General features: G+C 45.0%; 1 protein-coding gene across 1 annotated transcript; it reads left to right on the top strand.

The window, feature by feature from the left end:
• The first annotated feature begins 293 nt into the window (after nucleotides 1–293).
• On the top strand, nucleotides 294–22,765 carry LOC135520667 (sphingosine kinase 2-like). The gene is given in 10 exon segments (XM_064946387.1): nucleotides 294–422; nucleotides 2,672–4,389; nucleotides 7,328–7,477; nucleotides 12,691–12,785; nucleotides 12,855–12,970; nucleotides 15,255–15,458; nucleotides 16,295–16,389; nucleotides 16,392–17,516; nucleotides 17,519–17,904; nucleotides 18,247–22,765. Coding segments are annotated over 9 exon segments (2,697 nt in total). The 5' UTR covers nucleotides 294–422; nucleotides 2,672–3,926; the 3' UTR covers nucleotides 18,310–22,765.
• Nucleotides 22,766–23,870: the final 1,105 nt, after the last annotated feature.

Here is a 23,870-nt window from a genome sequence, read left to right as displayed (position 1 = left end):
TGTGCAAACCTGGTGGACAACTTGAATCAAGCTACTATTTCTTTTCACTCCTAGGACCAGTTTTATAACATTTAGTACTATTAATACAATTGTTTTTCAATGCCTTGTGTAATATTTTTATTTAGATAGGTGATGAGTGCATTGGAAGCATGGACAGTCTAGCCTAGACCGTATTGACCAGACTGATTGAGGACAAGATTGGACTAAGTAACTTTCAGACACTATCTGTGGCCTCCACAAGGCGATGCACTGGCGCCGTTAACTATTGGAGAATGTCGGTAGGTCCGGAATGTCTTTCCTTATCAGGATTGGACTTCCTCCCCGCGGCTCAAACTATCCAGTCCTCCGGTGTTTCATACACGCTTCCTGGAGGATAACCACAGGCGTCCTACGGAACAAGCAAGCCGGGGAGGTAGAATGAGGTAATTTGAGTTCGGTCTATACAGTTGGATTAATATTTACACTGTTATTTTACCAATTGAGTATTAAGTAGCTATCTCCAAGCTAGCTTGTCAGCATATTGTTGCTAACTGACGTTAGTGAAATGACATTGTTTAGCTAGCTAATGACAAAATGATGGCCAGCCGGATAGCGCCTCGCTGCTAACGTTAGATATTGTGGCTAGACCGAGTTTTTAGCCAGGATAAACAACCAGTTGCGTTTAAACGTTATAGCAAGCCAATACATGATTTTCAACACAGCATTGTTGACTAGCATGCTATCCACTACTGTAACAAGTTGGGATATCTTAAATTGTCCAGCTTGCTGCTAACGTTAGATATTGTGGCTAGACCGAGTTTTTAGCCAGGATAAACAACCAGTTGCGTTTATAACGTTATAGCAAGCCAATACATGATTTTCAACACAGCATTGTTGACTAGCATGCTATCCACTACTGTAACAAGTTGGGATATCTTAAATTGTCCAGCTTGCTGCTAACCCCAATTGAACGTTAACTGCTTTGTATACTGTATTCCCTGGCGATGGCTACTGTAGCTACCAGTCAACACAGCATGGGTAACTATAACATTTGGAAACGTCAGAAGTAGCTAGCTAACTTATCAGCTAGCTTGCAATAGTTACGCACAGACTGCTGAGCAATGATTATTAACTGTAGTTAACGCTTGTCATTTGCTAACGTTAGATCGCTACGAAACTAGTAGCTCGATGGCTTCATTCTAAGCCAACGTTATTTGTCAGTCGCTCTATCATACTAGCTATCCACTTGAGAAAGGATCACACATTTCTAAACAATGTTGTGTGCAAGACTGCCAAATGGATCCTAAATGTTCCGAGCACGGTCATAGTAAAAACAAATTAGAGCGGCGATACCTGCTACCCTGCAAATGCACCACGGTACCCGCACGAGCAAATGCACCAAGTATTTTTCTTTAATCAGAGGCTGCATATCTGCCAAATCTTGATTGTGTCAGCACCTTAGATAAAAGTTATAGACTGAACATAACAATGAATACTTAAAGGGAAGCCTCTTATGGGTCAGTTTTGTTATGTAGTCTATGATGACTGAATCTGAATGATATATACTTAATTCAAGGTTTTCCGGGCTTCATGTTAACCAACACATTGTGTTTTCAGGCCATAGTATTTCACTAGTAACAATGTAAAGAACCAATTGGTGATGACGGAGTAAACAATATTTGAAGGTCGCTACAAATTATGCCTGCCGAAGCCAGTCCTGGGCAAGAATCTGTCTAGTAGGCTAATCCATCAATGAATCATACTTCCACTGGTTACAAATTGTGAAAGAGAGTAAGTAGACTCAAGACTGTCTGGACAAACGCCATCCGTCAATGTGTCCACCAAACTCGGTTAATTTCATTAGGCATACGTGGTAATAAACCAGTGCTCATTTACCCAAATTAAGTCGTCGCATCAGTGACCACAGATGCCAGGAACGTGTGATTTCTAAATCAGCGTGGTTTAGCCATCATGGCATGACTTCAAGGAATCCTGGACATGGGGATAATGCATGCACACAGATTGCCTAATCCAGTTTGAACCACAATCTCTCACGAGTTTGCTGCCCTGCTTTCACTTCTGCAACTGGCCAAAGAGTCACTCACGTTTTGGAACAATATAAAACTATCGGACTGTGAAACACGCATACACATCACTCTAAATTTAGAAGCAGGGCATGGTGAGGGAGCCTGTCTGTCACTCGGCTGGATTGTTGGAAAGTTGATTTGAAAGTAATTTCCTCGTTTTCTACTGTTCTATTGTTTTCATAATGACTGTCTTACAAGGTGCTACTGCACATGTTTTTGTCAACGAAACATAAAGGTACTTTTGGGTGGAGTGACATTGATACTAGAGTTGGGACGATAAACTGAACATTATCGTCACCAATCACTTACTGCAGGCATTTTACTGATATTGTTCATCACGATAAGTACTAGCCTATACTAGAGAAATGTGGAGTTTAAATTGAAATACGTTTGCTAATATGGGTGATTATATGGCTAATATTCATGATTGTTAATGGGACAATTGATGGCTACAACAAACTATTAGTACTAGTTTTAAAAATGCATTTTTATTGATACTAGTCACTTCCTTTATGCTTCTTCAGCACTTGAATATATAGACTGAGTACTTTCTGCTGGAACACATTGGAAGCTAATGGATTACTAATACCAGTGTTTCTCTCTAGGTATACTTATCTATGCGAAGGAACATGAACATGGACCCTTGAACTCAAGAAATGACAACCCCCCCCCCCCCCCACAATCTAGTAAAATCTGAGTTTTTATCTGTTTTGTTTGGTTTTCCATCTCTGTCTTTGATGGAAAACATCTGATTATGTGGCATTTTTCATTCAGATGACACTTAGCAACGCGGTCCATGTCCAATTCTATCTCACTACTGTAAAGCCTGCTTGTCTCTTGAAGAGTGATATTTAAATTCTACCTTGACACCTTTCTCCTGCCTCCACATATCTCTCATTTCTGTGGAAGATCGGGATGTTTGACGTCAGCACTTAACACGCAATATTCCACTGCAATCTAGTGCTAATTAAATTGCAATAGCCTCCTTGCAAGACCAAGGTGTGTTCATTTTTGTCTGATTCATAGTTTTAAGATGTGTTGTATTTTATGTTATTTAAACTCTTGTTTGACATGTAGCCGTCATTTCTAAGCTGCACTTTATTGATAAATATCAAGATAATTTCAAACTGTAATTTAAGCATATCTTTGAGTTCTGTATATTTTTTTAATCTTTAGGGGTATATATATTCTGTTTTAATTTTAAACTGGAAAAGTATATCGTTTTTGTTTACAAGCCACATCTGTCTATCATTCCGAAATGGACAAATGTGGGATCTGATAGCATTTAAGGACAAGGCAGACATAATCTGGAATTGGCAGATCTAAGATCTATCCTTGTCTTCGGCATTTGCATTGTGAGGGCTGGTGTTTTCCATAGTTTTTATCTGTTCCTCTGTTGGCACACTAAAGAGAAGAATCTCCATCTGAAGGCCAGTGGGATCGTACAATTCTTCTTTGAGTGCAGATGGATTTCACACGTCAAACTCGGAGGTGCTTTTGTGGCGTTGCCTTTGCAATTCAAGCACTGAAGTGGAAGAATGATTTTAAGGAGGTTTCAGGGATAAATAACTTGTGTTTTAGTTTTTAAGACAGACTGACAGGTCTATAGTTATATTTTGGTCATGCCAGCCGATCCTAAGGAGAGGTGCTTCCTATTTGATTCTCCTTTAAGGTGGCCATCAGTCGCCACAATTAACTGACATGTGTATCACTACCTGAATTTAAACAGACTTATTCCATCCAGCAAACTTCCAACTGCATGAAACACTCAGACACCGTCCACCTGTCAGGAAACAGACCTTACCTACCCTAAACCTGAGGGTTGGAAGTCCGCTCCCCGTCAAGCCCCCCACACTAAGGATGCGTTCCCCAGAGCCCCCCATCCCATCCCCAGCTGAGGCCCTACTCCACTGCCAGTTTGGGGGCTGGGCAACGGGCAGCAGCTGCAACAACAGCTGCCCCAACAGCCCTGGAGGTCCTGGGGGTCTGTCATCCCCTTCTCCCTCCCCCAGCCCCTCTTCTGCCTCCAGCTATGCCTTGACCCTCACCCCCTCCCACATCCACGTCCAGCGTCTGGCACCCCGCACTGGTAAAGAGGCACGTCTAATACTACCCCTGTCAGAGCTGGCAGGGTGCAGCTGTCCCCGCGCCCCTGCTCCCCCCTTGCTGGTTCTATACTGGTATCCCCCGGGGAGGCGGAGGAAGGGGGTGTCCAGGAGGAGGCAGGTGAGGGTGTACCTGGCTGAGGCCAGGGTGGAGGCTGAGAGGTGGTCCACTGCTATACAATGTCTGCTCAGGGGAGTCGCCATCACTGCTGACACAGGTGAGTGTGTGTTCCACTAACACAGCTACAATCAGTTATCTTGTCTGTTTGTATGCTATGTTACAGTCCAGGCACAATATGTGTAGGTTCTGAGGTTATTGTAACATCCCAGTTGTTGGAATCAGTCTGATGTTATTCTATTCTAGTCCATCATAAAGACTGGCACAGTGTCACCGTGAGAGAGAATGAAGCCAAATCAGCACTCGTTATGGCATTTGGCGTCGACTACTTCCTATCCTGTGTACAGACTTTAACTGTGCCTTCATTAACGTTATGAGCAACATTCACTCCATAAAGTTTGTTTCCATTACTGCGAGTGTTTATGTTAGTTATTGTTAACTGGAGTCATACTGGGTGATCTGAGGTCCTTTTGATGTAGGAGGCCAGAGGATACAAGGGAATATAGGCTTAGGCTACTGTATGAATGCATTGCATGTTCTAACAGATACAGGCTAGTTCAGCTAATTTCTGACCCTGCTAGATATAGGCTATTGCATAATGGCTGTAGGAAACTGTATAATGGCCATGTGATAAGGAATGAATGGATATAGGCCAATGCTATTGTACTGTATGTACGTACATGCATACAGCATGCTATGTTCAGACCTGACTATTAAAAGGCTAAAGTATTGTTTAAGGGTTTATTCATGTATGTGAACAAACATGTTATTTAATCTTTCTTGGCTGTGTGTGTGTGTGTGTGTGTGTGTGTGGGCTAGGTTATCCCTTTAACACTGAATTTCCTCTACTTTCTCTGTCTCTCCTCTTATCTTTCCTGCACACACGGTCTGTATCATTCAGTGTCTAACCAACACAGCATCCCTCCCTCCCTTCCAACTAACTCCCACCCCTCACCAAGACGGCCTCCCTTCCTTCCAACTAACTCCCACCCCTCACCAACACGGCCTCCCTCCCTTCCCACTAACTCCCACCCCTCACTCACCAACACGGCCTCCCTCCCTTCCCACTAACTCCCACCCCTCACTCACCAACACGGCCTCCCTCCCTTCCCACTAACTCCCACCTCTCACTCACCAACACGGCCTCCCTCCCTTCCCACTAACTCCCACACCCTACTCACCAACACGGCCTCCCTCCCTTCCCACTAAGTCCCACCCCCACTCACCAACACGGCCTCCCTTCCCACTGACTCCCATCCCTCACTCACCAACACGGCCTCCCTTCCCACTAACTCCCATCCCTCACTCACCTACACGGCCCCCCTCCCTTCCCACTAACTCCCACCCCTCACTCACCAACACGGCCTCCCTCCCTTCCCACTAACTCCCACCCCTCACTCACCAACACGGCCTCCCTCCCTTCCCACTAACTCCCACCCCTCACTCACCAACACGGCCTCCCTCCCGTCCCACTAACTCCCACCCCTCTCTCTCCAACACGGCCTCCCTCCCTTCCCACTAACTCCCACCCCTCACTCACCAACACGGCCTTCCCACTAACTCCCACCCCTCACTCACCAACACGGCCTTCCCACTAACTCCCACCCCTCACTCACCAACACGGCCTTCCCACTAACTCCCACCCCTCACTCAACAACACGGCCTTCCCACTAACTCCCACCCCTCACTCACCAACACGGCCTTTCCACTAACTCCCACCCTCACTCACCAACACGGCCTTCCCACTAACTCCCCCCCTCACTCACCAACACGGCCTTCCCACTAACTCCCACCCCTCACACACCAACACGGCCTTCCCACTAACTCCCACCCCTCACCCACCAACACGGCCTTCCCACTAACTCCCACCCCTCACCCACCAACACGGCCTTCCCACTAACTCCCACCCTCACCCACCAACACGGCCTTCCCACTAACTCCCACCCCTCACCCACCAACACGGCCTTCCCACTAACTCCCACCCCTCACCCACCAACACGGCCTTCCCACTAACTCCCACCCCTCACCCACCAACACGGCCTTCCCACTAACTCCCACCCCTCATCCACCAACACGGCCTTCCCACTAACTCCCACCCCTCACCCACCAACACGGCCTTCCCACTAACTCCCACCCCTCACCCACCAACACGGCCTTCCCACTAACTCCCACCCCTCACCCACCAACACGGCCTTCCCACTAACTCCCACCCCTCACCCACCAACACGGCCTTCCCACTAACTCCCACTAACTCTCACCCCTCACTCACCAACATCTATTATCCATTTCAACATTCCCTTTTCTTCCGTTTGTTTTGACTCTCCCTTGCTCATTATCTCTCTCTCTCTCGTCTCCTTCCTCTCTCCCAAACACTCTTCTTTTCTCACTGTCTCTGTGCATTAGTCTACACCCTCAGTGTCTGTCTGTGCATCCTCCCCCCATAGTCTTTCATCCTTGCTGTCTTTACACATTTTTCAGTCTCCTCTCCTCCTCCTGTCTCCTCTCATCCATCTATCTGCCCTCTGTCCTCTTTTGTTTTGTACCTCCTCCCCCCCTTCCTTCCTGCTGTCTGCATTTCTTTATATTCCTCCTTCAATGTCCTCCCTCTTTCTCCTTTCCCAGTTACTACCCCTTTCTCACTCTCTCTCTCTCTCCCCTGCTCTATTCATCACACACTCTGTCTAACTGTCTCCACTCTGTTTGTCTGTAACTCTATCTTCTCTCTCTGTGCCTTGTGACAGATACACTCAAGGTCTAAGGGTGGGAAACACTGCTTTATGGCAGGGTTTCCCAAACTCGGTCCTCCCCAAATAATCAAAGCTTGATGTTGAGTTGGTTATTTGAATCAGCTGTGTAGTGCTGGGACAAAACTAAAACATGCACCCGGGGGGTGCGGGTCCCAGGACTGAGTTTGGGAAACCCTGCTTTATGGCATCACATACGTTTGTTGTTCTCTTGTACACTGTGAAGATAAAGCCTTGTATTTTTGATAGAACAATCAATCAATTTGTTTCTAATGATTGGCTGCTTTCCCTCAGCAATTGTCAAACGTCTACTGCCCCGTCCCCGAAGGCTGCTGCTATTGGTGAACCCCTTCAGTGGGAGAGGCCAGGCTATGCAGTGGTGCCAGACACACATCCTGCCAATGATCAGAGAGGCTAACATCAGCTACAACCTGATACAGACAGGTAACACACACCGTAATGTCAGCTCTGCAACCTGATACAGACAGGTAACACACACCGTAACGTCAGCTCTGCAACCTGATACAGACAGGTAACACACACCGTAATGTTAGCTCTACAACCTGATACAGACAGGTAACACACAACGTAACATCAGCTACAACCTGATACAGACAGGTAACACACCCCGTAACGTCAGCTACAACCTGATACAGACGGGTAACACACACCCTAACGTCAGCTACAACTTGATACAGACGGGTAACACACACCGTAACGTCAGCTACAACCTGATACAGACAGGTAACACACACCGTAACGTCAGCTACAACCTGATACAGACAGGTAACACACACCGTAACGTCAGCTACAACCTGATACAGACAGGTAACACACACCGTAACGTCAGCTACAACCTGATACAGACAGGTAACACACACCGTAACGTCAGCTACAACCTGATACAGACAGGTAACACGCACCGTAACGTCAGCTACAACCTGATACAGACAGGTAAAACACACCGTAATGTCAGCTACACCCTGATACAGACAGGTAACACACACCGTAACGTCAGCTCTGCAACCTGATACAGACAGGAAGCACACACCGTAACGTCAGCTCTGCAACCTGATACAGACAGGTAACACACACCGTAACGTCAGCTCTGCAACCTGATACAGACAGGTAACACACTGTAACGTCAGCTCTGCAACCTGATACAGACAGGTAACACACACCGTAACGTCAGCTACAACCTGATACAGACAGGTAACACACACCGTAACGTCAGCTACAACCTGATACAGACAGGTAACACACACCGTAACGTCAGCTACAACCTGATACAGACAGGTAACACACACCGTAACGTCAGCTACAACCTGATACAGACAGGTAACACACACCGTAACGTCAGCTACAACCTGATACAGACAGGTAACACACACCGTAACGTCAGCTACAACCTGATACAGACAGGTAACACACACCGTAACGTCAGCTCTGCAACCTGATACAGACAGGAAGCACACACCGTAACGTCAGCTCTGCAACCTGATACAGACAGGTAACACACACCGTAACGTCAGCTACAACCTGATACAGACAGGTAACACACACCGTAACATCAGCTGCAACCTGATACAGACAGGTAACACACACCGTAACGTCAGCTCTGCAACCTGATACAGACAGGTAACACACTGTAACGTCAGCTCTGCAACCTGATACAGACAGGTAACACACACTGTAACGTCAGCTGCAACCTGATACAGACAGGTAACACACACTGTAACGTCAGCTGCAACCTGATACAGACAGGTAACACACACCGTAACGTCAGCTACAACCTGATACAGACAGGTAACACACACCGTAACGTCAGCTACAACCTGATACAGACAGGTAACACACACCGTAACGTCAGCTCTGCAACCTGATACAGACAGGAAGCACACACCGTAACGTCAGCTCTGCAACCTGATACAGACAGGTAACACACACTGTAACGTCAGCTACAACCTGATACAGACAGGTAACACACACCGTAACGTCAGCTGCAACCTGATACAGACAGGTAACACACACCGTAACGTCAGCTCTGCAACCTGATACAGACAGGTAACACACACCGTAACGTCAGCTCTGCAACCTGATACAGACAGGTAACACACTGTAACGTCAGCTCTGCAACCTGATACAGACAGGTAACACACACCGTAACGTCAGCTACAACCTGATACAGACAGGGAACACACACCGTAACGTCAGCTCTGCAACCTGATACAGACAGGAAGCACACACCGTAACGTCAGCTCTGCAACCTGATACAGACAGGAAACACACACCGTAACGTCAGCTCTGCAACCTGATACAGACAGGAAACACACACCGTAACGTCAGCTCTGCAACCCGATACAGACAGGTAACACACACCGTAACATCAGCTCTACAACCCGATACAGACAGGTTACACACTGGGCGATTCTACAAGCTGTTCCAGCTTGTGACAGCTCTGCAGAGCTGCCTCCAGAAGAAGAAGAATTTTGACAAACGCTAACCTGCGCATTCCCAACTACAGACCAACCTCCTAACGTTACGCTACAGCTGAATCAGACAAACTAATACCACAATCAATCTGATCTGCAGCCAGGGGAAGCTCATCAGTAAGCTAAGGACTGAACGAGCTGAATAGCGAAGAATTTAACTGAACAGTTTGTTTGTGTGCTTAAATCTGTAAACACGCTGGATGATTCAGAATCCATTGAAGAGCATGAACGATTCATTGACGAGAGATACTTACGAACTCAAAGAAACATGTCGCTGGTTTCGGAGGATTCAAGCATCGTCAAGGACAACCAACCAAATCTACAAAACAAAACCGGGTTGGCAAATAGGTATCAACGATGGAACCAAACCATCCCCTAGTAAGAGGGCGCGTGTGGGGAGAGCTTTACTGATATGGATGTTGACTTGTTAAAATCCATTAATGAAAGGCTTGCCAAACTTGATATCTTGGATATATTACGAGAGGACATCAATGCATTGTGTGCCAGTCTAGAATCCACCCAACGTCAGATTGATGATCTAAGGAAAGAGAACACGGCGCTGAAAGGTGCTGTAGACTCTATTCATAGCAAGGTGGAGGTGGTGCAAAGGGAGAACAAACAACTTAAAGAAACCTTGCTTGATGTACAGTGTCGATCAATGCAGAACAATCTAATATTCTCAGGGATACCGGAGAATGACAACAGCAGAGGCTGTGAGGACACAGTCCGAGACTTTATGTCAACTCAACTAAAACTGCCCACCGATGTTGTGCGCAATGCCACTTTCTCCAGAGTCCATAGAATAGGCAAGGCCTCTGGAAAAAGGCCACGGGCTATTATTGCATGTTTTGATACATTTAAGCAAGAGGATAAGACGAAGAACATGGGAGAGAACTCAGAAACACTGATTTTGGAATTAATAATCACTTCCCCACCGAGATCAATGAAAGGAGAAAAAATCTATATTCCATCATGAAGGAAAAGCGTTGCCTGAATCAACGAGTCTCCATGGTGATGGATAAACTTTATATCAACGGGCAACTGTATCAGGACCCTAGAGTAACTCCCTGGTTATTTTAATTTAATGTTTAAAACTGAGTTTGTGTGTTGTAGTGTATCATGACAACTTCAACTATAAGAAATACATGCTATATTGATCTCCACTTGATAAGGAAAGGGCTTCATATAGCTCAGGTTAATGTATGTAGCCTTCCTAACAAAATACATGAGGTTTTTAACTTGGTCAACATAAATAATATTCATATTTTGGCCTTAACCGAAATGCATTTAGATGCATCTGTAACTGATGGGCAAATGAACATTCAAGGATATAGTCTACTGAGAAGGGACAGGAACAGGAATGGTGGGGGTGTTGCACTGTATATTCAGAATCTAATACCTTTTAAGAGGAGGGATGACCTTAATGTAGGTCAAATAGAGGCACTATGGGCTCAAGTACATCTGCCTCACCAGGCACCCATATTGGTAGGATGTGTGTATAGACCTCCTAGCTCTACGGTGTCCTATCTGGATGACTTATGTACTGGGTTCGACCAGGCCACAGACACCAACAGAGATGTATTTATCTTGGGGGATTTGAATATAAATTGGAAGGATAACAATAATTCGAATAGAACAAAATTGATGAGATATGCTAAGAACTGTGGTTTGAAACAAATGGTTAATGATACTACTAGATCTTCAAGTTGGGTCATTGTTCAGACACATGCATTGATCTGATTTTCTGTAATATAGCATTGCAATGCTTAAAAGCCAGATCAATGCCAGTAGACTGGACAGACCATAATATTGTGACCATAATCATGAACATCAAGGTTCCAAAGAAACCCCCTAGGATTGTGGTCAAAATAAATTTTAAAACATTTAATCATGAGTTCTTTCTAAATTATTTAGCTGCTGTACCCTGGGAGCTGATTTATCTAGAGGATGATTTAAATCACGCTACAGAATGTTCTATTGATTTGCTCACTGAGGTAATGGACTATCATGCCCCTATAAGAAAGAGTACAGTTGGTGCCCCTCCATATCCATGGATTGATGATGAACTGGGTGAAGCTTTTTCTCAAAGAAATATGTAACACACTGTAAATTCAGCTACAACCTAATACAGACAGGTAACACACACCGTCACGTCAGCTCTGCAACCTGATACAGACAGGTAACACACACTGTAACATCAGCTACAACCTGATACAGACAGGTAACACACACCATAACATCAGCTCTGCAACCTGATACAGACAGGTAACACACACCGTCAGCTCTGCAACCTGATACAAACAGGTAACACACACAGTAACGTCAGCTACAACCTGATACAGACAGGTAACACACACTGTAACATCAGCTACAACCTGATACAGACAGGTAACACACACTGTAACATCAGCTACAACCTGATACAGACCGGTAACACACACCGTAACATCAGCTCTGCAACCTGATACAGACAGGTAACACACACCGTAACGTCAGCTACAACCTGATACAGACAGGTAAAACACACCGTAACGTCAGCTACAACCTGATACAGACAGGTAAAACACACCGTAACGTCAGCTACAACCTGATACAGACAGGTAACACACACCGTAACGTCAGCTACAACCTGATACAGACAGGTAACACACACCGTAACGTCAGCTACAACCTGATACAGACAGGTAACACACACCGTAACGTCAGCTCTACAACCTGATACAGACAGGTAACACACACCGTAACGTCAGCTCTACAACCTGATACAGACAGGTAACACACACCGTAACGTCAGCTACAACCTGATACAGACAGGTAACACACACCGTAACGTCAGCTACAACCTGATACAGACAGGTAACACACACCGTAACGTCAGCTACAACCTGATACAGACAGGTAACACACACCGTAACGTCAGCTACAACCTGATACAGACGGGTAACACACACCGTAACGTCAGCTCTGCAACCTGATACAGACAGGTAACACACACCGTAACGTCAGCTACAACCTGATACAGACAGGTAACGCACACCGTAACGTCAGCTACAACCTGATACAGACAGGCAACACACACCTTAACATCAGCTCTGCAACCTCAGCCGTTAACCAGTATCACACACGGGTACAACCTCCTAACAACACGTCTCCTTTTCTTCTCAGAGCGACAGAACCATGCCAGAGAGTTGATCAAAGAGATCTCCCTGCCTCAGTGGGACGGCATCATCATCGTCTCTGGAGATGGCCTGCTGCACGAGGTGTGTGGGGTGTGTGTGTGGGGTGTGTGTGTGTGTGTGTCTGACTCTGCTCTGCTTTTCTCTCTCCAGGTGATCAATGGTTTGATGGAGCGTCCAGACTGGGAACTAGCAATAAAGACACCTGTAGGTATCCTTCCCTGTGGCTCTGGAAATGCCCTGGCTGGCTCCATCAACCACCATGCAGGGTGGGTCACACACACACATCCAACCAGCTATGTGACACATGTGATGACTTGACCAGAGATATGAGACTGATTCAAACATAAACATACAATATTTTAGAATTTCTTGTTCGATCAATGGTGAGAATGCTGGAGATACTAGTAGAAGCATTGAAATGAATGAATAGGTTATTCCAGTTCAGGGTTTTGGTCCCATGGTGTGTCTGGATTGAATTAATAATTTCCCTCAGCCTCAAATTCATTCCTCTACCACTTGATACATTTCTCAATGCTGATGAAAATGAACACGCACCTTTACAGTCACACACACACCCACAGTAGTTTATTGGAAATAAAATATGTGCAGTCTAATTAGCATTGGGACGATATATGATTCTATTGAATATCTGGATGTTTGACATTGCCTAATATGTGAAGTCCAAGATGTTAGGTATATCGTGAAGTCCAAGATGTTAGGTATATGGGGCGGCAGGGTAGCCTAGTGGTTAGAGCGTTGGACTAGTAGCCGGAAGGTTGCAAGTTCAAACCCCCGAGCTGACAAGGTACAAATCTGTCATTCTGCCCCTGAACAGGCAGTTAACCCACTGTTCCTAGGCCGTCATTGAAAATAAGAATTTGTTCTTAACTGACTTGCCTGGTTAAATAAAGGTAAAATTTAAAAAAATATATATAGTGAAGTCCAAGATGTTAGGTATATCGTGAAGTCCAAGATGTTAGGTATATCGTGAAGTCCGAGATGTTAGGTATATTGTGAAGTCCGAGATGGTAGGTATATTGTGAAGTCCAAGATGGTAGGTATATTGTGAGTATATTGTGAAGTCCAAGATGGTAGGTATATCGTGAAGTCCAAGATGTTAGGTATATTGTGAAGTCCAAGATGGTAGGTATATTGTGAAGTCCAAGATGGTAGGTATATCGTGAAGTCCAAGATGGTAGGTATATCGTGAAGTCCAAGATGTTAGGTATATCGTGAAGTCCAAGATGGTAGGTATATTGTGAAGTCCAAGATGGTAGGTATATTGTGAAGTCCAAGATGGTAGGTATATTGTGAAGTCCAAGATGGTAGGTATATTGTGAAGTCCAAGATGGTAGGTATATTGGGATGTGCAAGACTTCTATATTTGAACTTTAAAAATCGAACGGTGCAGTCTTATAAGTTAGGCTGCAACAATATGTTGAAAATGAAGTCTAAATAAATGAAGACATTTTTTTGCCTTACTAAGGTTTTCATGAGAATGGGACTAGAAAATCATATATAAGGACAAAACTTGCACAGTCTGGAATTATTTAGTCAATATTGGTGGCTCCCGAGTGGTTCGATTCCAGGCTGTATCACAACCAGCTGTGATCGGAAGTCCCATAGTGCGGTGCACAATAGCCCAGCGTCGTCTGAGTTGGGAGGATTTGTCTGGGGTAGACTGTCATTCTAAATAAGAATTTGTTCTCAACTGACTTAACACATTTTTTGAATTAACCTTTATTTAACTAGGCAAGTCAGTTAAGAACAAATTTTTATTTACAATGACGGCCTAGGAACAGTGGGTTAACTGCCTGTTCAGGGGCAGAACAACAGACTTTTACCTTGTCAGCTCGGGGATTCGATCCAGCAATGGCCCAACACTCTAACGACTAGGCTGCCTGCCGCCCCAACAGTTAAAGGTTAAATAAAAACAGGAAATAAAATAATAAAGTCGCCAAACAATCATATCGGATATCACAATATTTGGAGTAGCATATCGTAGAAGAGGTCTCCCCAAATATCACCCAACCTTAATTCTAATCACGGTAAACCTTTAGACTTTAGTTTCTTGATGTACAGCACATTTGCCTTATTAAAGTACTGTAGACTTTAGCATCTTCAACTAATCCTTATGCCTCTCATATTGTTGTATCAGCTGTTTCAACGAATCATCGAGACTGATAGAGATATTCTCTCCCTCCCTCCCTCTTTCTCCTATCGCCACTATTCCCTCCCTCTATGTCCTGTTATTTCTTGAGTTCTCTCCTTTATCTCTGGAAGACACGTCAGTAAATGAGTCCAGTCAATATAGTTCAGTCTGCTCTTTCATCTCTCTCCTTCTTATCTCTTGTGTTGTCTTTACAATGGTTTGTTTGGCCACCAACATAACATTCACTGATTGTGTGTGTCATAAACATTGTTTACTTATATTACACAGTATTAATTTCCTCTTTCCTCTCTGTATTTTCCATTCCTCTCCCTCTCCACATTCTCACCCTTTCTCCATTCTCTTCCATCCACTGTTTCCCTTTTTTCTCTTCATCCCAGTTATGACATGTGCCTCCGGGAGCCTCTCCTCCTCAACTGCTGTTTTCAGCTCTGCCGTGGCGGAGTCAAGCCCATGGATTTGGTCTCTGTGACAACCAGCCCCGCCCCTTCTCAAAGTGGCCGCCCGGGTCTTCCCAGAAGGGTGTTCTCCTTCCTGTCTGTGGCCTGGGGCTTTGTGTCTGACGTGGACATCGAGAGTGAGAGGTGTGTGTGTTTAAGTTAATGGTGTGGCTGCGGTGCCGAGTTCTCTAGAGTCCCGATAGCTAGCTTCTGCACAAGCTTCTGCACATGTGCGGGATTCTCTATTGCAGACACAGCTTATCAAACACAAGCAGTACACTGAAGGGCAGTTATTTTCCATCATCATTGCAAACATTGGCTAAGCAGGAGGCAGTCAAAGTAGTAGTTGGTCGGCTGCCCAGAAGTGGAACAGGCTACTCAGGCAAATTTCAGGCAAATCGTGCACTACTACTTGCATGATCAATGAGAAGCAAAATTACAGTTGTATGTGATTTGTGGTTTAAATGCAGATTGTTTTTGCCCCAGTACGATGTGTAGACAGTTTCCTACATGTGCTACTGTAATATCCTTAGTTACAAGAGAAAAAGTTGTAGCCTACATTAGTGTATATATATATATATATATATATATATTTTTTTTTTGTAATGTTGGTTCAAATAGATGCAGGTTTTATATCAGCTGTTCAGAAATTTGAGGCAGAGATGTAGGCTCTACCATGTCTATCAGAAAGGTTGATAGGAAGGGTTCAGAAGAGGCTGAGTAAAGTGAGAAATGTGAAGGGAGGTGGATGTGTGTAAACTAACACATGGGCAGAACGTGATTCGGTTCTTTAACTCTGGGGAAGAGGCTTCCAGGGTGACGGGACAGGGCGCTTGCCTTCGGTCACTCATCCTTAAATTAAGTACATGCAATCTTTCACTGTACCTTCTTGATCACTTTTATTCCTAATGAATAAGTAATGTGTTATGTTCTCTGTTGTTGCCCTGGTAACTAAATGCTGTAATGGTGTGATGTTGCAGGTACCGGGGTCTGGGGTCGGCACGGTTCACCCTGGGCACTCTGGTCCGCCTGGCCTCCCTGCGCTCCTATAAGGGCCGTCTGTCCTACCTGCCCCCTCCATAGTCGCCACATCCCCAGACACCATCCCTCCGCCCCTGCGCAGACCCCTGTCCCGCAGCATCACTGAGGGCCTGGAGGGCTTCTGCCACACCCCCATCCAACGCACCAGCTCTGACATGGGCCTCAGCGAACAGAGGAGTCTGAGGAGGGTAGACACGGAGAGGGAGAGAGAGATGGAGAGGCAGAGAGAGAGGGAGAGGAGGAGGGAGAGGGCCAGGGGAGGGGGAACGGGGGTGGTCAGGGCGAGTAGCTTGGCAGAGGATAGAGAGAGAGAGATGGAGGGAGAGGTGGGGAGGTCAGGGACAAGTTCGGAGAGATCTGGGACGAGTTTGGAGTCGAACGAAAGGGAAGATTGCAGGATGGGAAAGGAGGATGGGATGACGGGGAACACAGAAGAAAGGCCAGATGAGGAAAGAGAAGACGGAACGATGGAGCAGGACTCAGGGGTGATAGAGGATATAGAGGAGAGAGTGAGGAATGGGGAAGGCAGCAGCGGCTCAATGGATGGAGTGATGGAAGCGAAGGAGGTTGGAGAGGGGTACGGGGTGGACATGGGGCGAGAGGCCAACGAGGACCCAGAGGGGTGTTACTCGTACCCTGACAACCTCCAGCAGACCCGACTGGCTCTAAGGAAGAACTCTGCCCCTTCCAGCCAGATAGCTAACGCCTTCTTTAGCCAGCCCCTCAGCCAGGAGGCTGACCCCGTGTCTGGAGCCTCGTACAGGGCAGAAGAGATGGATCTGAACGGAACATACTTCCAGAAAGAAGCTTACCCACTGGACATCGCCCGGGAGAGAGCCCTCACCATATCCTCTCCCTTCAGACACTCTCCTTTCTCCATCAAGCCCAAATCTCTGGATCAGAACGCATCCCGCCCCAGACCCCTATCCCTCCTCCACCACCCCCACTCCAACTCCCTACCCCCTAAACTCCCCTCCCTGTCCCTCTCCCTCTCTCCCACGCCCCCTTCCTCCCCGTCCTGCGCCTCCCCTCACTCCTCTTCCTACCTCGTTCCGCGCCCCAACACACCCAACTCCACCTCCCCTTCTCCGTCTCTCCAGTCCCCCTCCCCCTCCTTTACCTTTGACATTGCAGAGCCTGCCGGACCCTTCAAGAACCGCCCCCCGTCTCACTCCCTTTCAACCCCCCCAGGGATGACCTCCTGCCCCCCTTGGACCAGGCCCTGCCGACCCGGGACTGGGTGACAATAGAGGGGGACTTTGTGCTTGTGCTGGCCATCTACCAGTCCCATCTCGGGGCAGACCTCCACGCCGCCCCCCAAGCCAGGTTTGACGATGGGCTGATCCACCTGACATTTGTGCGGGCAGGGATCTCCAGAGCCACCCTGCTCCGTCTGTTCCTGGCCATGGAGAGGGGGGCACACCTGTCTCTCAGCTCCCCCTATGTGAGCCACGTCCCAGCCAGGGCCTTCAGGCTGCAGCCCCTCTCCCCACGAGGAACACTCACTGTGGATGGGGAACTGGTGCCATACGGCCCGCTGCAGGCACAGGTAGAGAGAGCGATGGAGTGAGAAAGTGGAGTGGGCAGTTGCTAAGATTTTAAAACTGATTTCGAAATCTTTTCACTAACAATCCCAATTCGTAAGTGCATGTAAATCCACTCCACATCTATAGTACTGAACTGGTGTATTGTCTTTTTGGTATGATGTTACCCTCTGAATTCTGCCTGTATTATATTAAACCCTTGATGATGGCCTATCACTTCAGTGCAACAAAAGCTGTTAGACTTTTCTCTGGTATATTAATAACCACATTATACACTTCTAATACCTATCTTTAGTTCCCTTCTCTAAAGTATTATACTAATCACTCTATCGGTTTGTCTCCCTCAGGTCCATCCCTCCATGTCGCGGCTCATTGTCGGCGACCCTGGAGTGAAGATTACCCGATTCTGACAAGGGATTGGCTGACCAGATCAGCTGATACGGCGCTCTCTCCAACTATATCATCTCTGTTGCCATCTACATTCACAGAGAAAGGGGAGAAAAAAGGCCTCAGAGACTGAAAATAGACCGACTCATTTCTGGGGTTTAATGGAAGGGATCACCTGCTGAGCAGAGCGGCGGTGCAGGACACAAGCCGAGGGATTAATAGAGACTTTTAAAAACGGATGAAAAAGAGCTTTGTTGCACAGCTGTTGGATTACACTCCGTTTATCCTGAGAAGCCTGTACCTGCATAGCTATGGGAACAAAATAGGGGAGGGGAAAACAAGTTGAATGTGTATGGGGGAGTGTGTATTCGGTGCATGTGTGTGGTGTATACATTCTAGTATGCACAAATGGCATGCAGAGATGCACATTTCCTGACCTTGCCTTACAGAGTTCAGATTTCTTTGTTCTCTATCAAAACTGTCCTAGATCAGTTCTAGAACTTCTTCAGAGGGAGCCACACCCTCATGCAAATGTAGATCCCCTTCCGTATTGGAACAGCTGTCCTTCCCTGTAATGCCTTAAAGTACAACTCCTGTGACTTTGCCCTTTCAGTCTTATATAAGAAGCCTAAACCTGCGACAATGCAAATCTCCATTCACCAGAGGCTGGTGGGAGGAGCTATAGGAGGACAGGCTCATTGTAAAGACTGAAATGGAATTAATGGAACGGTATCAAAACCATACAAAACCCCATGTTTGACTCTGTTCTATTTATTCCATTCCAGCCATGACAATGAGCCTGTCCTCATATAGCTCCTCCCACCAGCCTCCTCTGTCATCCAGGTATATCAGAAGGGACCGTCCACTACAGGAAAAACAAAGCAAAGCTGATGAGCATACTGTGGTGTTAAGTTTGTATTGGTGTGTATGTAATATCTGTGCACAAAGGAAGTTAATTAGCAATCCCATGGAGATGAAAAACTCCTAGAATAAACCAGTAAAGTTAGATAAACACTGAAATAAATATAAATCTCATTGAGTCATTTTACACGGGTATTCCACAATAGGATAGATGGGACTGTTGAACAGTAGCCATCATGGTGTATAGTGCATTTGCCTGTTTTTCTTAGAAAAAAAGGTGCATGATGATGATGCTAGATTATGAAGTTGCAACACAGGGAGCATGAGACTGTTGCTTGATCAAGTTTCATGTATGTTGTCATGGAATCCTCTGAAAGTCTCACAAAGACCCAGAATGCTGGTTGTTTATCAGCAAATAGTCACTAGTTCCACATGTGTAAACTGCCTTTTTACATACCTCTGTTGTAGTCGATTTGAATTGATATAATTGTGAGTAGATTCTGAAGTGTTATGCAGCTGCAGAAAATCAACACTCGATTGTATTCTATCTCTTAGATAAAGATTGCTGTTGAAAGGAACAAGATGTACTTGCCACATGACAAGCAGATCGTTTCCATAGGAGACAGTTATCATCTTAAACAGACAACAGAAACTCAGTAAATGATGGATTACCATTTTGAGGATTTAGCTAGTCACAGACTGTGCCTCCCAACTCAAATCATAGCTTACATTTCAGAAATGGATTTCTCAATGGAATGTAGCCTATACAGTTGAAGTCGGAAGTTTACATACACTTAGGTTGGAGCCATTAAAACTAGTTTTTCAATCACTCCACACATTTCTTGTTAACAAACTATAGTTTTGGCAAGTCGGTTAGAACATCTACTTTGTGCATGACACAAGTAATTTTTCCAACAATTGTTTACAGACAGATTATATCACTTATAATTCACTGTATCACAATTCCAGTGGGTCAGAAGTTTACATACACTAAGTTGACTGTGCCTTTAAACAGCTTGGAAAATTCCAGAAAATGATGTAATGACTTTCAAAGCTTCTGATAGGCTAATTGACGTCAATTGGAGGTGTACCTGTGGATGTATTTCAAGGCCTACCTTCAAACTCAGTGCCTCTTTGCTTGACAGCATGGGAAAATCAAAATAAATCAGCCAAGACCTCAGAAAAAAATTGTAGACCTCCACAAGTCTGGTTCATCATTGGGAGCAATTTCCAAATGCCTGAAGGTACCACGTTCATCTGTACAAACAATAGTATGCAAGTATAAACACCATGGGACCACGCAGCCATCATACCACTCAGGAAGGTGCGAAAAGTGCAAATCAATCCCAGAACAGCAGCAAAGGACCTTGTGTAGATGCTGGAGGAAACTGGTACAAAAGTATCTATATCCACAGTAAAACAAGTCCTATATCGACATAACCTGAAAGGCTGCTCAGAAAGGAATAAGCCACTGCTCCAAAACCGCCATAAAAAAGCCAGACTACAGTTTGCAACTGCACATGGGGACAAAGATTGTACTTTTTGGAGAAATGTCCTCTGGTCTGATGAAACAAAAATCGAACTGTTTGGCCATAATGACCATCGTTATGTTTGGAGGAAAAGGGGGAGGCTTGCAAGCCGAAGAACACCATCCCAACCTTGAAGCATGGGGTGGCAGCATCATGTTGTGGGGGTGCTTTGCTGCAGGAGGGACTGGTAAACTTCACAAAATAGATGGCATCATGCTTCACCTGCTGTTTTCAACTCTCTAAAGACAGCAGGAGCGGTAGAGATACGCTCAAAGATTGGCTATGAAAAGCCAACTGACATTTACTCCTGAGGTGCTGACTTGTTGCACCCTCGACAACTACTGTGGCTATTATTATTTGACCATGCTGGTCAATTATGAACATTTGAACTTCTTGGCCATGTTCTGTTATAATCTCCACCCGGCACAGCCAGAAGAAGACTGACCACCCCTCATAGACTGGTTCCTCTCTAGTTTTCTTCCTAGGTTTTGGCCTTTCTAGGGAGTTTTTCCAAGCCACCGTGCTTCTACACCTGCATTTGCTTGCTGTTTGGGGTTTTAGGCTGGGTTTCTGTACAGCACTTTGATATATCAGCTGATGTAAGAAGGTCTATATAAATCAATTTGATTTGATCATGAGGATGGAAAATTGTGGATATATTGAAGCAACATCAAGACTTCAGTCAGGAAGTTAAAGCTTGGTCGCAAATGGGTCTTCCAAATGGACAATGACCCCAAGCATACATCCAAAGTTGTAGCAAAATGTCTTAAGGACAACAAAGTCAAGTTTTGAAGTGGCCATCACAAAGCCCTGACCTCAATCCCATAGAAAATTTGTGGGCAGAACTGAAGAAGCGTGTGTGAGCAAGGAGGCCTACAAACCTGACTCAGTTACACCAGCTCTTCCCACTTATTGTGGGAAGCTTGTGGAGGACTACCCAAAACGTTTGACCCAAGTTAAACAATTTAAAGGCAATGCTACCAAATACTAATTGAGTGTATGTAAACTTCTGACCCACTGGGAATGTGATGAAAGAAATAAAAGCTGAAATAAATCTTTTTTTCTACTATTATTCTGGCATTTCACATTCTTAAAATAAAGTGGTGATCCTATCTGACCTAAAACAGGGAATTTTTACTAGGATTATATGTCAGGAATTGTGAAAAACTGAGTTTCAATGTATAAGGTGTATGTAAGCTTCCAGCTTCAGCTGTACCTAGTATGTCTATGTTGAACGGGTGTTTTAGTTAACCTTAAAAACATATGATTCTTATGTAATTGTGACCGGAACAAATTTAATATGTCAGGAATTTAATCTCATGAGCATGTATCAATCAGTTATGCCATGTTTGACTGCTCGGGGCTGTTTGGTCCTGTAATTCAAGGCCTCTGTTCTCTTGCCTGCTAATGTTAGGCCCTGTTCAAATACTTTCAGATGCAGCCCTTCCTCCCTTAATGTTTTTATTTAACCTTTACTCCTTCCTCTGCGTAATCCCTGATATCACAAGACTTGATAGGTGAAGGCTATGTGATATAATCCTTGCTGATGCAGTGTCGCTAATCAGTTAGTTTATCAGTGATTACTTTAAGGAAAATATTTCATTTCAAACGGGGCCTTGGTACCTAGACCAAAGCTGTCCATCCCTGGTCATGCAAAGTAAATTCACAGGATATACACCAAGCTTCCTTCTATGGCCTGAGGATAAAACATTTCACAAGACTGGATGGTGGTTCTCGGCTGGTGTCAGTGCATTATGACAAGTCATTACAAAACTATTCACTCTCAATTTTAAGAGACTCGCTGTGACAATTGAAACCTGATGTACTGCTCAGTGTCCGTGACCAGGGTCCTACAACCGGGAATTCAGGAAAACTTTCTATAAATTCCCTGGTTAACTGAATTTTGCAACCCGAGCTGTGACCCATTGCTAATGTCAGTAAGATGTATTATCTATAGATGGATTGGCCTGTAATAAACTTGTAATTAATACTAAAATGAAAATATATACATATAATGTACAGTTCATAGTTATATTTTGTTTTTAAAATGTTTTTTCCTTAAAATAATAAATGTAACTTGTAAACTTGTCTACCTCTACAAAATGTTATTTTCCTTGCATTGACCCCCACCCCACCCCTCAGGAGTACCCAACATGTTTTTGTTGTTTATGGAAAGACTGCGTATCTGTTTAGTACACGTGGCATTGATTTGCTTTAACGGGGGAAAAATAACATTACCGACAACATTCTTAGCATATCTATCTGGAAGACAATTGTTTGAAACGTGACTTAATAACAAAGTCTAGCCCTAGTGCCTGTCCGCTGATTTAGTAAGTCTCAGTCCGCTGATAAACAAGGAAGCTGATGCCTCAGAACCTTTTCCTCCATCCCCCTCTCCTCTGACTAATCTACCCCTGCCACAGTGTCTTGTTATTGCCACCCCATGGCTCCTCCTCTTCTTCCAATGGCCTCCCTCCTTCCTCTCTTCTTTGAAGTAGGCTCTCCTTCCTTTTGATATCTGATCCCTGAACCAGCCAGAAACTCATGTCTGTCTTTGTTGCATCTCAGAGAGCCTGATCAAATATATTGAAATGCTACCTTCCTTATGTAATCACTGAATTGACAAGGTTGGATTGCAAACACGTGACAGGGAGGGAACCTTGCCTTCTCACAATACAATAATTTCTGGATCACCAGGAAAAAGAATGCATTTCCCTTCCTTGACACTCATCCATGGTGTGGGCCTTTATAAAGACCATTGTCTCATCCTTTTGTGTTGGACATTTTGTCAGGCAAAAAACTATATTGGCATATGTTTTCCCTGGGTCCAAATTGTATTAGAATTTGGAGTTACTTGACACTCCAGAGTACATTACATAATCATGTAGCTGCCCATGTGATCTGCAGGTCTGCCCTGTGAGAGGTCACCTCTCCTGACCTTTTCTCAGTGATTATAAGGAAGTAAGTGCTGAACATTGTCCCTCACCTAATCATTAAAGGCCTAGTGCAGTCAACTTTCTTTTGTTGGTGTTTTACATATATTTCCACACTGAAGTTGAAATAATACTGTCAAAAAGTGGATGATGCCCTTTTAGTGAAAGAGCTGTTTGAAAATAATGCAACAAAAATTCAGCTTGTTTTGGTGGAATGGAGCTTTGGCCTTTCCATGGTGACATCACCATGTGGTAAATTAG

Source organism: Oncorhynchus masou, chromosome 29 (genome assembly GCF_036934945.1).
Source record: "Oncorhynchus masou masou isolate Uvic2021 chromosome 29, UVic_Omas_1.1, whole genome shotgun sequence".
Classification (NCBI taxonomy): domain Eukaryota; kingdom Metazoa; phylum Chordata; class Actinopteri; order Salmoniformes; family Salmonidae; genus Oncorhynchus; species Oncorhynchus masou.
Note: the sequence above shows the minus strand (reverse complement) of the source record. Positions and strands in the feature narration are given on the sequence as shown.